The sequence below is a fragment of the Curcuma longa genome, chromosome 19, assembly GCF_044706935.1.
Source record: "Curcuma longa cultivar G26 ecotype Majalengka, Jawa Barat chromosome 19, ITB_CL_G26_1.1, whole genome shotgun sequence".
NCBI lineage: Eukaryota > Viridiplantae > Streptophyta > Magnoliopsida > Zingiberales > Zingiberaceae > Curcuma > Curcuma longa.
Window position 1 is genome coordinate 4130446 of NC_133879.1, and position 15546 is coordinate 4145991.

General features: G+C 37.2%; 2 protein-coding genes across 3 annotated transcripts; one reads left to right on the top strand and one right to left on the bottom strand.

Moving 5' to 3' along the window:
- Positions 1–5368: 5368 nt before the first annotated feature.
- Positions 5369–5905, top strand: LOC141812442 (zinc finger protein ZAT18-like). The gene has a single exon (XM_074700432.1). The coding sequence runs from the start codon at positions 5369–5371 to the stop codon at positions 5903–5905; it is 537 nt and encodes a 178-aa protein (XP_074556533.1).
- Positions 5906–7647: 1742 nt separating this feature from the next.
- LOC141812441 (ras-related protein RABE1c-like) lies at positions 7648–13072 on the bottom strand. 2 transcript variants are annotated; one of them, XM_074700430.1, is made up of 9 exons: positions 12969–13072; positions 12704–12852; positions 9725–9797; positions 9524–9624; positions 9376–9441; positions 8427–8524; positions 8261–8323; positions 8080–8172; positions 7648–8003 (listed from the first exon to the last, which is right to left on the bottom strand). In XM_074700430.1, the coding sequence occupies exons 2-9, from the start codon at positions 12774–12776 to the stop codon at positions 7920–7922; spliced, it is 651 nt and encodes a 216-aa protein (XP_074556531.1). In that variant the 5' UTR covers positions 12777–12852; positions 12969–13072; the 3' UTR covers positions 7648–7919. The 2 variants fall into 2 exon arrangements, with proteins under 2 accessions (XP_074556531.1, XP_074556532.1); XM_074700431.1 differs by lacking the exon at positions 9376–9441.
- Positions 13073–15546: the final 2474 nt, after the last annotated feature.

A 15546-nucleotide genomic window follows, 5' to 3' on the forward strand; every position in this document is an offset into this window, starting at 1 on the left:
TCTCCACCTCATAGCATCCATTGGCGAGTGACTATCGCCTGTCGTTTTTGTAACCGCCATCTGATCCTCCTCCGCAACTAACTATTCAATTCGTGTCTGAAGAAACTAGACTCTAGTGTCTCCACCTCCAACCTACAAAATGTGCATTTTTTTTTATAAAGTGACCTAGGACAACTACTCGTATATGGTGAGGTGTCATATTTGAAAAATATTCGAGGTTTGTATATAAGTATTGGGAATCATCCATGTCACTGCTTTTAGATGTGATGGTTTTTCACTTGATTGATCATATTAACTAACTTATGAATCCTTAAGATAAAAAATAGTGAAGTTGATCATAGATGTAATACATCAATAAGTATATCCACCAAGCAATGCATTTGTTTATATTTCATTTATTGATCTATGTTCTTATTTTCTCTAGCTACCAATAACTCATCATCTTCATTTATGGATATCAACTATTGGATCAGTGTCTCTAATAGGAAATAACTTGGAATGTCCTTATCATTTAAAGATCTCAATTTGACTCGGCTTACACTCTAATAAGTATATGCAAAGGTCAAGATTGAACTTATAATAATCGATTGTAATATAGAACATGTTGTGCTCTTGTTGAAGATTTTCTACAACATAACTTGGCGATCCTTGCTTAGTTTATCTAGATCTTCTGATGATATTGTCCAAAAGTGTAAGTCCAAAATTACAACTCACACATAATCTTTAACACCTCACACAACATTTAGATCTACAACCTCCACATCATCCTTGATTACAATGTCTAAAGACTCTTACTTCCAGGTCTTCACATCTCTTGCCTAAAGTCTTTTAAGTCTTCAACCTCTTGCATGAAGACTCTTGCCTTCAAGTCTTCAACCACTTTATCATCCTTAATAATGTTGCCCAAAGACTCTTACCTCCAAGTCTTCAAATCTCTTGCTCAAAGAGTATTGGTCTTCACAACTTGTTCGAAGATGCTTGTGTTTAGGTCTAATTCAACCTTTTGCCCAAAGACGCATAACACCATCTATGCTCCTTGCCCTAAAGTGAGTTCACCTCAGTCGAACTTTTTAGTCCCTCAATTATTCCATATCATTTTTCATCAATCACCTCTAAGTTTACTCCACCTTTAAGCCATCAAATCACTTGATTGAATCATGTCAACTATCAACCTAATTTGACCACGTCGTGTCACAAGATCCTTGAGATCCATGTGTCAAATGCCTACCCATTTAATTTGATGGGCGTATCAATAGTACAAGCTTTTGACTCCATGTGATAAGCATGAAGTGGTAGATAGGAATTTCTCCAAGTAGAGTATACGACCAAAGGAGGAGGAAAGTGAGCCACTAGCCAGCGAAAGGAGGGGAGTGCGATCGACCAACGAAGAAGGAAAGCAAGTGACCAACTGATGAGGAAGGGGAATGAGTGATCGACCAACAAAGAAGTAGACTGAGCCATCAACGAAGAGTGAAGCATTTGGTTCGGGCCATCAAATGTGAATAAAAATCATAGAAGGTCGACAAATTTAATAAAAATTAAATTGTTAACAAAAAGTACTCATGATTTGAAAAAGATAGATAACTGTTAGAATATTATATATATTAAATATTCTGTTTAGAATAAATCGTATTAAATATTCTGTTTAGAATAAATCGTCTAGAATAAGTCCCTATACTCATGTATAAATAGGGACCTATGGTTTGTAATATTTCAATCAATTCAGAATAGAAATATTTCCGACATGGTATCAGAGCCTAGGGTTTTTTAGCGCCGCTGCCTATTTTCCTTTCCGCGTCGACTTCCTGTTCGCTGCCGCCGGCCCTTGGATCTCTCCTCCCCTAGAGCGGGCGGCACCAAGGAATTTCTCCTTCTTTTGTTGCCGCCAACACCACTCCTCCTCTTCGTGCCTAGGGCCGGCGGCGGTGATTGCATGAGGCTTTTGTTGCATGGAATTCAATTACACGCAATTGGAAATTGCTTCCGTTTTCCAAACGGAATTAATCAAACAATGGGAGAAAAAGCATGCAACGTCTTCTTGCTTTTAGCAAGCCATGCATGCAACGTTTTGTTGTCCATTGGTTCTTCTAGCAAACCATGCCAGTGGAAGTGAAGGCAGACGACCGCCGTTCTGTCCCACGTCGCTCTGTTCCACGCCAGTGGCCTTGCCCCCCTTTTCATCCTTGCTAAAGTCGCCAGGATTTCATGGGATCTTGTTCGCCGGCTGCCGGAGACGGCCGCAAGTGACCCTTTCTGCCCCGCCGCGCGATTCACGCGCTTTCTGCCCTACCAGAAGCTGCCGCAGCGCGATTCACGCGCTTTCTGCCCCGCCGCGCGATTCACGCGCTTTCTGCCCGCCGCGCGATTCCGTGGGATCTTGTTCGCCGGCTGCCGGAGACGACCGCAAGTGACCCTTTTTGCCCCGCCGCGCGATTCACGCGCTTTCTGCCCTACCAGAGGCCGCCGCCGCGCGATTCACGCGCTTTCTGCCCCGCCGCGCGATTCCGTGGGATCTTGTTCGCCGGCTGCCAGAGACGGCCGCAAGTGACCCTTTTTGCCCCGCCGCGCGATTCACGCGCTTTCTGCCCTACCAGAGGCCGCCGCCGCGCGATTCACGCGCTTTCTGCCCCGCCGCGCGATTCCGTGGGATCTTGTTCGCCGGCTGCCGGAGACGGCCGCAAGTGACCCTTTCTGCCCCGCCGCGCGATTCACGCGCTTTCTGCCCTACCAGAGGCCGCCGCCGCGCGATTCACGCGCTTTCTGCCCCCACCGCGCGATTCCGTGGGATCTTGTTCGCCGGCTGCCGGAGACGGCCGCAAGTGACCCTTTCTGCCCCGCCACGCGATTCACGCGCTTTCTGCCCTACCAGAGGCCGCCGCCGCGCGATTCACACGCTTTCTGCCCCGCCGCGCGATTCACGCACTTTCTGCCCTACCAGAGGCCGCCGCCGCGCGGAGAAACCAGAGGTGAAGCAACCTCTGCCATACTGCTCCTTTCTGCTCGCGAAGTGATCCATGAGCAAACTCAAGCTGATCTCTACTCTACCATCTTGAGTTTGAGGGGGGGTGTTAGAATATTATATATATTAAATATTCTATTAAATATTCTGTTTAGAATAAATCATATTAAATATTCTGTTTAGAATAAATCGTCTAGAATAAGTCCCTATACTCATGTATAAATAGGGACCTATGGCTTGTAATATTTCAATCAATTCAGAATAGAAATATTTCCGACAGGAATAAATTTGAAATAAAATATTTTTGAGTTCTCCTTCCTCTTCCTTACACTCCAAATCATAGTGTAAGAAATCGAACGATTCATGAGCATAACACTCTGTTTGGATGGGGTGAGGGAAGGTTCATTAACGGAAGGGGAAGGAAGGGAAAGGAAGGGGAAGAGAAATATTTATATTTTCTTGTTTGGGAGGAAGGGAAAGTTCATTAACGTAACATGTGTTACTTTGTTTGGGAGGAATGAAAGGGAGTGAAAGTTAAATATATATAATTACAAAAATATCCTTACTTGTTAAAATAAATCTACAATAATTTGGAAATAACTATTCCTTAGATAGTTTTTTTTGTCTAATGCCTTGATAACTATTCGTTCAATGAGTTTGTCAATCAAAATTACAAACTAAATCCACCCTTTATCTTTCAATAATTTAGAAATTGATAAATGTTTTTTTTCTAATAGATAAATTATTTTAATAATTAATAAATTATTTTAATAATAAATATTTTAACATAAGAATAAAATTAGAATAAAGATAAACCTAATAGATAAATTATTTTAATAATTAATATTTTAACATAAGGGTAAAATTGGAATAAATAGTTTTTAAATTTTCCTTCCCCTTGCTTACACCCCAAATCGGAGTGTAAGGAATTATTCCAATTCATGGGCATGCAAGGGGAATGTTTACCCTTCTCTCCCTTTCCCCTTTATAACTCACTCCATCCCAAACAAGGGTCAAAATTCTTTTTCCCCTTCCTTACCCTTCTTCTCTCCCTTTCCCTCACCTCCTCCCAAACAGAACGTAAAAGGGTAAAATTTATCCTTCTCTCTCTTTTTCTTCCTTAATTCACTCTATTCCAAACAAAAATTAAAATTCTCCTTCCTCTTATTTATCCTTCCCTCCTTCACTAATTAAAATAAGACATCTCAAACTTCTTGATCAACCATCTAATTTCTTTTTTTATCACAAATTAAATTATTTTTTTATAATCAAGGTATCCAGACCTTCAATTAATCCTAAAGGTGAACGATATTTCCCCTGGTTCGTCCATCGAGTAAATTTTCAGAAGCACGAATGACCCCTAAATACTAATAGTTTGAGCCCTGCAGTCGTATAATCTGCCTAATGAGAAAATTGACATGTCTCTTATTGTTGCATTTTGCTCGGGGGCACAAATTAAAGTATCTTCTGCAAAAATGTAGAATCCGCTACCTTAGCGGCCACACACGATCGGTCCCACGACCATCTGTGAGGAGGTAAATCGAGAAACTACAGTTGGTCATGACACATGAGGGTATTGTCTGGCTTAAAAATTATAGTGGATAAACTTTTTATAGTGATCGACCCCATCGCTGAAACGGCCCTATATCAGAAAACCCCCTAAGGGATTTTTTAGAAGCACAGTACCACTAGGTTGATAAGAGCATACTACCGAAATAGCACATCAGCTAACAAATACATGTTGCTAAAACTTGAATCGTCACAGCACCTTAGTCAATAAATGCATGTTGCTAAGAGGACTCGAACCCAGAATCTCAAACAACACACGTCTCCATGCTTACAACTTAGGATAAGGCACTTCGACCAAATTAAAATATCTTACCATCATAGTTAGGTTGTCAAAATATCACTACCAATAAAATTATATGATAATCATTTGTACACAAGAACGGAGTCCGAAATTTTACATTGGGGGTGAAAGATGTATGTTTATATTATTCTTGGGGGAGCAGACATATCATCACCACCTCGCCTCCATTCTATACTCTCACACACTTTGCATTTAAAAATTGAGGGAGACCGCCATCATCGCCCCGAGCCCTATCCCGATTGGCACGACTCTATAAAGTAGTAGTCGGTCCTCTAGGATTTCAGCGATAAGTCTCAAGATTTGATTCAATTCGAACTAGACTATCAAAATAATCCTCGGTGCAATTTGCATTGCACTTAGTTTCTTTCCATTTGTGGAAACCCTAACGACCAACATATTCTATAAAAAAATATCGGGTTCCAAAAGTCAAACTTAGAGAAGATCTATACTAAATTAGATTACCAAAAACTTCAACTTTTTTTTTCTATAAATAGCATCCTCCACCATCTTCCCATATAATTAATTAAATTGCCTGCAATATGAAGCGATATAGACTTGGAGTAGGAGATCACGTTGAGAGCATCGACATGGCCAAGGTGTTGATGCTCCTCTCTCGGGGCGGCGCCGCCGGTGCCATCGCCGTCGACGTGGGCGATTTCATCGCGCATTATTCGACGACGACGTCGCCGTCTCCGTCGCCGTCGTCGGGGGCGGCGCGGGTGTTCGAGTGCAAGACGTGCAGCCGGCGGTTCCCTTCCTTCCAGGCGCTGGGCGGCCACCGGGCGAGCCACAAGAAGCCGCGCCTGGCGGCCGGCGGAGGCTCCGCCGCCCACTGCCACGAGAGCGGCGGCAGGCCGAGGGTGCACGAGTGCGCCGTTTGCGGCCACGAGTTCGCCGTCGGGCAGGCCTTGGGTGGCCACATGAGGCGGCACCGGGTGGCCGGCACCGGCGCTGGGTTGGTGGTGCAGAAGAAGGCCGGCGAGGAGCATCGCCGGAGAGAGATGATGCTGGATTTGAACCTGCCGCCGTTGGAGAATGATCTCATGCTGGGAATGGACAAAATCTTATTAATGTAGATAAAATTATTTTAATTTAATTATTTATTAAATTGTTGGGTTTTTTTATTAAAAAAAAAATCTTTCTGTCAAGTACCTTTGGAAGAAAAACAATATTTTTGCGAGTTTGTCTGTGTTGTCTGTGTAGACGAACCCATATAGTGTGCTTTGTATGCCCGATATGCTCAACTACTTTGTCAGTACTTCAGTAAAAAAACGAAATTTGCCATCCTAATGATCTCACATGATCAACCCTATTTTGTCAGCACGAAGTATATCAAACAAGCATATCTAGTCCACTTGAATGTCTAACTTGTTTAGTCTAATAGATCCACTTAGGTAGACTCATCTAACTCTTACTGATCAACTTGACACGTGAATTTAACTTAATTCATACAGCCTATTCAACCTAATTTACCAACTCAGTTGGATCGTCTTTCTTCTCTTATCTCACTCAACTTATCTAGTTTACTTAGCCTATCTACACATATTCAATCCATAAATCTATATAGATCGAAAATTGTGATCCGATTCTTTTCTAAAATTCTTTTAACAATTGATTAAAGACGAAATCCATATGGTCATTGTTCAATTATCAGAAGCAACCAAAACAGAGCTATTAGAGATTATATAGACTTTTGGAGAACTTATGTCAAGGTTGAAGACTTCAACTAAAGCCCACTCTTGATTGGGACTTCATTACCTCTTAAAAGGATTGATTCTTACGCTTTATTTGAGAGAAAATGAGGAAAGGATTATTTGAGAGAAAATGAGGAAAGGAGAAAAAAGAGTAAAGAAGGCGAAGGAGAATCTTAACATTTATTTGGGATAAAATGGTTAAGGAGGAAAAGGAAAGAGAAGAATAAATTTTACTCTTTTATGTTCATAAATTGTTAAAAAAATTTACATTTCGATTTGATTTGAGATATAAGAAAGGAGAAAAAAATTGTAAAAATATTTTATTTAATTTTACTTTTATTTTAAATTATTAATTTTTAAATTAATTTATCTATTTAGACATCTCGTCTTTGTACTGTTGCTACTCACACACTTCATGACATCGATATCGATCCTCATCGCAAATCTCTTTGAGGACAAGACTCAAAAAGATAGAGACAGATAACTATAATCTTCTTTTTTTTTCTAAAAATATACGTTATTTATTTTAAAACTTTTCATATCCTAATTTCTACATACAATATTGATAAAATTTTACAATTTATCATTCGCCCTCTCCCCTCTACATGCATTATCTTTTTAAAAAAATAAAAATATTTTTATAACTATATATTTAATTTTTATTCTCTCCTTTTTTTTCAAATAAAATAACGCAGGTTACTATTACATTAATGAACATTCCATTTCTAAATATTTTATTTCTTCCTTTTCCTTCCATTAAGGAACCTTCTCTCATCCCATTCAAATAGAGTGTTAGTATATCGTGGAGGCGACAAACCGAACCGCATTATATTGACGTGCTAATGTGCCTTGTCTTTATATTCACCATTTCACTACAATTATATCTTGACCCAATCAATCACACATAAGCAAACATACACACTACTAATAATCCATTTACCTCTACTAATTCGAAGATGCCGATTCGCCGTCTCCCCCTTGAGCCAGACCGACTCGTCATAATAGGTCCTACCAATGCAACTCAAGAACATTCATCTAACTGAAATGAAACATTATTCCAAGAAGTACAGATTAGTTTAAAATACCAGAACTTTAGAAGACAACCATGTAGTTACAACTTAACAAGTCGATATCATTGTCACACTGAGACATGGCAGGATAATGATAAAAGCTTACATTCTGATACAGGTTTCACAACAAAATAGCAACTGCAGGTTTTCAATCCCGAAGGGTGAAAGAATTGTCAGATAAGTTCACCAGTCGAAGACCCAATGTAGCAAAAAATTACAAGCACCCACCATGTGTCCATTATATCGATAGCATCAGTTGTTGCCAATAACATGCAAATTAGTTATCAACTGCAATCAAATCCATACAAACTGCCCTAACCTGCATCTCAAGACCCACAGCACGCTGATCTTGTGGCTGCAGTACCCTCGGCGACTCCCTGCTCTGGTTTGTTGATCTTGATTGTCCGGTCCTGCAACAAATTCATGATTGATTAAGCCGCGAATGAAGCGTATTGCTCTAGTTAAGTGTGAGAAAATTCCTTCCACCTCAGGTTTGCTATCTGTTTCGGAAAGCCTTTGTTTGATGTCTCTAGCTATTGAGAAGAAGACTTGTTCCACATTGAGATTTGTCTTGGCACTCTGCACAGCACAAAAACCAGCAATCAGATAATGAAACTACCTTTAGATCATAAAGTTAAAAAAAAAAAAAGCGAGAATTACAACTTACAGTCTCGAAGAACTTGATTCCATACTCATCAGCAAGTGCTTGTCCACTTGCAGTAGGCACAGCCTGAACAATTGCAAAGTTAAACAACCTTCTCGGGGGAGGCTGAGTGACTATCGTAATTGGTAGGAAATAGCACAGAATTATGTTATGTTACCAAGGAACGTACCCGTTTGCTTTCGTCCATATCAGCCTTGTTACCAACAAGAATCTTGTTTACGTTGTCAGAAGCATGTTGTTCAATGTTCCGGATCCAATTCCTAATGTCTGTCGAGAGAAGTGTGCAAAAAGTCATAAGGAGATAAAATAATGTCAGCAAATAGCTACATAAATTTTGTAAAGGTGATTACTGTAGGGTCCAAAAGAATGTCCATATCTCCACAATGACATGATATTGTCCACTTTGGGCCTAAGCCCTCATGGTTTTGCTCTTGGACTCTACCCAAAAGGCCTCATACCAATGGAGATACTTTCCATCCTTTTAAACCCATGATCTTTTCCATGTGTTTTAGATGTGGGACTATGTTTGCACCCTTGCAACCCAACAATCCCCCCCTCAAACAAAGGACCACAGGCCCCCCCTCAAACGGAAAGCCTCCGTTTGATGTCTGAATCCTCGACCCACCAGGACTTCCTGCCCAGCCGCAACTAGGACTTCCTGCCCAGCCGCAACCAGGACTTCATGCCCCTCGGTCTACCCGACCTACTAGGACTTCCTGCCCAGCCGCAACCAGGACTTCATGCCCCTCGGTCTACCCGACCTACTAGGACTTCCTGCCCGGTGTCTGGTCCTCTTGATTCAAACACGGGAGCCCCCATTTCCTTTGTTTTTAAGGTTCAACCCACATGGTTAGATCCGGATCATGGCTCATCCGGCGGTTAGTCCGGTGAAGAGCGACCTCGCTCTGATACCAATTGTAGGGTCCAAAAGAATGTCCATATCTCCACAATGACATGATATTGTCCACTTTGGGCCTAAGCCCTCATGGTTTTGCTCTTGGGCTCTACCCAAAAGGCCTCATACCAATGGAGATACTTTCCATCCTTTTAAACCCATGATCTTTTCCATGTGTTTTAGATGTGGGACTATGTTTGCACCCTTGCAACCCAACAATTACTGTTAAAAGATGACTCGTCGGTAACATCATAAACAAGCAAAATACCCATGGCACCTCGATAATAAGCTGGTAAAAGATAAAAGGTGGGGTGTCAGCAAAACATACACTCTCAAAGCACTAGCTTCGTATATAAAAGAATATAACCAACCGGTTGTTATAGTTCGGAAACGCTCTTGACCAGCTGTATCCCAAATTTGTAGTTTAATTCGCTTGGCATCCAATTCTATAGTTCTTATTTTAAAATCAATACTGTGCAAAAGTCAGGTAATTTGTAGTCAGAACAACAAAGTTGTCCAACAATAAAATGATCATTTAAAAAAAAACTAACAGAGGATGAAGCTTAACCCACCCAATTGTAGTAATGAAACTTGTCGTGAAGGAGCCATCGGAGAAACGCAGGAGGAGACAACTCTTCCCAACACCTAAAGGAAAATATGTCAAAACCATAGAAAATTCACAGCAGAGAAACTTGAAAAAAATAATATTTCTTCTATTTGTAAATTTAGTAGGGCCTGATGCATTTTGCTTTACACAACCTTATGCACTCTCCTTCTATTACCTCACAACAATACTGTGTAGTGAGGATAGATTAACTGCACAAATCAACAAGGACTATGCTACTCTACAGAAGTCACATGTCATTTACAATCATTCATAGAACAGTAACAATTAATTGATCTAGTTAAGGAGTATAACATAAGGCTGAAATTTCCACAAAGCAATTAGATAAGGAACAAAAAGCAGATTAAAAAATCACAAAACATTTGATAAAAACTTAGATAATGTAGTTTTACTTAATAGGAGATTCACCAACAAAACAATACTTGAGCAGTTGAACCTTATTCCTACAGATTTCCCTATGAAAACAGGGTTGAATGTTGATTTCCTTGATACAAACACAATTAAAAGCGAACTAGTAGAACTGTCGATTATTCCTAGCAAAATTTAAACAATAAAAGAAGATCATTTATGGTTAGCTTGACAAAGAACCCAAGTCGCAGTTCTGATAAAAAAAAAGAAAAAAAACATTAAAGACAATGAGAAAGCTAGGGCCTAATCAATAATTTAGTAGATACCAAAGACAAAAAAAGTTAATGCCCATCTCTAAATGCTAATAGGCATGGCAAATCCTGGGTTCTGCATATGCATCAAGAAATCAGGTAACCATCTAGTTTTACCATTCAGCAATACAAGCACGATGAACAACACTGCCATAGATTTTGGATAAGAATTTAATCTGTCAAAAAAAAATACATAAAGTAAAGATTCTGTGGACCTCCTACAGCAACTAATTGATTTTTTAAAAAACCTTGATATGTACTATGTACTCTCATAAGTCATAAGTTCTATAGGTATAATCCAGATAAAAGTCTAGGGTTACTGCTTTATCCCAGAGGATGTGAACTAAAAAATACATACTTGATACAGGGACTCAAACTTTCTAGAGGCATTTATATTACAAGGAAAGACTCTTGACATGTGGGACGGCATGCTAATCAAAAAACCAAGGGAGCCTTGCTAGTCACTTTTGAAACTAAGTCCACGATCTTGGTTGATGCTATTCCTAGAGCTAGAGACCCTCCCTGGTTATCATATACTTGTAACAGAGTTATCAAACTCTCAATTCTCGCCTCCTTATAGGCTTTAGAATTTATCATATAGAGAATTGAATGAACAAGCAACCAACTAACCAATTTTTTAGATAATGAACATCCTTGTACAATCAGTAGAACTTCCAACAGAAATCTTTGAGGTCAAATATTTTGGGACATGGTTTGTATTTTTTTTGTGTGTGTGTGTGTGCCAGAGTGCCCTTTTTTATGGTTTGTATTTTTAAAAAAGTTTCCTTTTACCATAAAATGCCAGAGAGCCAGATCAAGTATCATAGTCTTTCATTAAATAACAATTAATGAACATCCTTGTACAATCAGGAGAACTTCCAACAGAAATCTTTGAGGTCAGATATTTTGGGATATGGTTTGCATTTTTTTTTTTGTGCACCGGGGTGCCCTTTTTTATGGTTTGTATTTTTTTAAAAAAGTTTCCTTTTACCATAAAATGCCAGAGAGCCAGATCAAGTATCATAGTCTTTCATTAAATAACAATTAAATCACTTTAAGGGGGAATGCCCGTATAAAACTTGACTCATGAGAGATTAATCCATGGAGATACAATATATAATTGCTGATAGTCTTCCAAATCTTAAAACAACAAATCCTCAGATAGTTCAAATCCATGGTATATATTTCAAAAGAACTTGCAACTGTAAGTGGACAAAATCTGATATGTGTAAATGAGCACATTAGACACTAACAGGGGAAAGTTTCAATAAGAAAAACACATACGAGAAACAAGAACTTAGAGTCATTGCATACTTCTAAAATCAAATGCAATTGGGGGATCTGCTTAGTTGAAGAGAAATAGAAGGAAATAAAATAGGAAAGATACAAAATTAATTGTCTTTTTTCTCAAGAAAACGCTAGTTTTTGAATCCTCCCTATTCTTGTCATCTCTCACTACTCCAAGTAAACAGTTACTAAGGAGGCACACCCCCATTCCCTTGTGTAAAGCAAATTTGCAAAGAACCTATATACCCATGTGAATTTCCATATGACCTTCAAAAACCCTTAATTTAGGGTAAAAGGTCTTTCGTTTTAGGTTCCATTCATGAACAAATAGAATAAAAGAAGAGCAATTGAATTCCACCAAAACTTAATTTTTTCACAAGTAGTCCACCATCAGATATCTCCATGGCTATATGTGTACATCAAGATCTCCAAGATAGAATCAGAAAGCCATAGTCCCAACTATTTGAGGTTGATTACACAAATGTTATCACTAGCAATATTAAAAATAATCAAATCATTTTTTGTAATGCCAAATAAAGTTTCCATGACTCCCCTCTTCTACTCTATTTGATTCAACTCTTCTAACTATAAAATCAATTGCTTGTCTTAAACATGTCCATACAATCTCAACTTATATACTATGATCTTATCATCACATAATTCCAAATTCCATGAGGGTTGCCAAACTTATCAAAGTCAATCTGTCGCATAACACAAATACCCAGCCAGACAATCAAAATTGTGAGATCCAACAAAAACCTAGCGCCAGCATAATCTTTGACGAGGCATAAAATCTTTATACAAATCAGCAACCCATAATAGATCCCCAAATTTCAATATTTATGCAGATCCATCCAATCAATACCGAAACATCGTGTCCGAGATGGGCCAAATCACAAATGCGGCAGAAAGGGAAAAAAACAGAAGAAAGACTGGACCTTTTAGATGAAAAGCGGATCAGAAGACAGAGAAAACCATACCGCTGTCTCCTATCAGAAGAAGCTTGATCAGGTAATCGTAATCGGCCCGTGCCCTAGCAGGTGGAGCAGCCATCGCTGTAGCCACCTATCAAGTAATCAACGATCCCCTCCCCTAAGCCACCTCCACCGCAGATCCCCTTCCCTCCCTCCTGAGTAAGACGATCCAAATCCCCAACCGATCAGGCGATGCACCGGGGGAAGCTAAAAGGGCGGCCAACAACGCAAGAGGAAAAATAATGAGCAAAGAAAAAGGAGAACAGCTTACGAGACTTCCCGATCCGTGAAGAGGAGGAAGAAGGCGTGAAGATCTCGACAGGAGGAGGGATGGAAGAGCCGCCTTCCGTCCCTGTGGCCGTGCGTCGGCCGTCGAAGCAGGAGCCGAAGCGACCACCGCGACACGCTATTTATCGTTCGTATAATTTGTTTTATACAAAATGACAGCCCCCAATCGCACCTGCTTTTTTAGTGGACCGATCGCTGGGTCCAACACACCAATCCCCGAGTAAGCATTTCGCGTGCGAATTTATTAAGCCGGAGAAGATGATTGGATTACAGATAATAAACAGTAATGAGGAGTTTCATTAAGAGTGACTAATTACCGGCTCGTCGTAATTATGATCCATAATTAAAGATTAATTCAAATTTAAAATTTCATGTGTAAATGCATTAAAATTGAAAAATTACAGTTGTTACTCTGTAAAAAAATATATTTTTTTAATTTATTTTTTTAAAAATCGTAACCAACTCAATTATATACCGACGCCCTGGACACAAAATTTAATTTAATTATTATCTCAATAGTCTCATACGATCAAATTTATAATCATCTATAAGAAAATAAATTAAAAAATTATAATATTAATCGACTATTCTCAAATTAATATAATACTTAAGCATTCGATCCTATTTAATATGTAGAAATTTAATCAACACTTATGTGATTCAAAAATTAATAAATGCATCGTATTATAATTAAACTTTTATTCAAACATCAAAATCAATTAAAAATATGATTGGTAAATATACAACTGAATCAAATCAGAATCACAGACAATTTGACAATTCAAATAGTCGATTTAACTGTTTCAAGAATGTCAATTTTTAATTTTAACTATATAATTTATGATTATTCAAAAATATTATTAATATTGTATTTTTTAAAATATTTAAAATTTTATAAATGTGTAGAATAAAAAAATTATGTATTTATTTAAGTTGTCGATATTTTCACTATAAATATTATTAAGTAATATAAAAATTTTAAAATAAAATAAAATAGGTAGTAACCGAGTTAGGGCCATTGACTTGGTTTCGATTTTGAGCTAGGTCCGATTATGTTGATCCCATCGGCAGAGCCATCTCAACCCTACTAAAAGCCTTAGGCAAAAAAAAAAAAAGAGTTAAACATTTATTTTTTAAAAATAATATCAATTTTAAAATTTTTTAACGTAAAATTACTAATCAAATATTATATTCAAATTTTGATAATATTTTTTTAATTAATAAAATTATTAAATTATTTAATCTTGACATTATTAAAACTTTAATTTTAATTTTTTTATTAATTTTAAGTTTTGATAGTATTTGATATTGCCAATAGGATTATATAAGCTATTTGCTATTGGGGGAAAATTTTATTTTTTATAAAATTTAAAATCTCAAATATTATTTTTAATTTTTAATTTATTTTATTTTTAAAATATTTAATTTAAAAAATAAATTTAAACCATCAATGTAATATAATATGTCATATTTTAAAAAGTTTTCAGATTCAAACATGCTAAATGCCAAAAAAAATTATTTAAAAATATAACGAGAAATAAAGTGATATTTTTTAGTTTATGTAATAAAAAATTATTTTGATGTTTAAAAAGTTAACTATTATTTTATATTAAATTAATGAAGAATTCTTATTTTTTATTCTTATTAAGAAAAATACCGAAAGAGATAGAAATGTTTTGAGAGTATCATTAGTAAAAGAGGAGAAGGATACGAGATCAATAGACTGAAAGAAAAAAAAGTACAAAAATATGGAAAAGAAAAGGACATGAGATCATCGATAACTAAGAGAGCGTATGTTTTTTTGAGAGATCAATATAAAAAAATCAATTAAATTTTTAAAAATAAAATATATAATTTTAAAAATAAAAAACAAATAAAAATAAAATGATCTAAAATTTAAAATATATAATTTTTAAAATTGATCTTAAATTAAAAGTGAATATTTTTAAAATAAGTAAATAAAATTAGGGCCCAATAGGCATAGCCCTTAATTGGTTTTATAAGTAGATAATTCTTGAAGGGGAATTGTTAAATAGGAGGAAGGAAAATGCCATTCTATAAAATTTGAGCAGCCAAAGTTTCTAAAACACAATTGTTGTAACAAACATCGTAATCATATAATTATTGATAGGAACCCATGTCATATTTCACGCAGTGCCGAGCTAAGACATAGGCCTTAGGCCACTTCTAATTTTATTGATATGATGAGATCAAATGAGTTCTTTATTCATTCATTGAATGAAAAATTACTACAAGCGAAGGAGATACACGATTTAAATAATGAAAAATCCAATATTTAACAATTGCATCTAGAATAACTGGAAAAATGGAAACAAGACCAGATATAATCTGATTGTTATGATCCAATCCAAAATCGTTGTAAACCAAACCTATCATTAGTTCCCAACCACGGGTCGAGTGAAATCCGACCCATAAATCAGTAACTAAAAGAATCGAAAAAGCTTTTATTGTGTCACTTAAGTTATAGAGGAATTCCTGAACCCAAGAATTCAGAATAACGAGTTCTTCATTACTCAGAATAAAATAACCACTTAGAATAG

Coding starts and splice junctions, on each gene's coding strand:
- LOC141812442 (XM_074700432.1), top strand. CDS start 5,369: ATGAAGCGATATAGACTTGGAGTAGGAGATCACGTTGAGAGCATCGAC.
- LOC141812441 (XM_074700430.1), bottom strand. CDS start 12,776: ATGGCTGCTCCACCTGCTAGGGCACGGGCCGATTACGATTACCTGATC. Junction 8,525..9,375: donor CGACGAGTCATCTTTTAACA/GTAATTGTTGGG, acceptor TTCTCTCGACAG/ACATTAGGAATTGGATCCGG. Junction 8,324..8,426: donor ATATGGACGAAAGCAAACGG/GTACGTTCCTTG, acceptor GCAATTGTTCAG/GCTGTGCCTACTGCAAGTGG.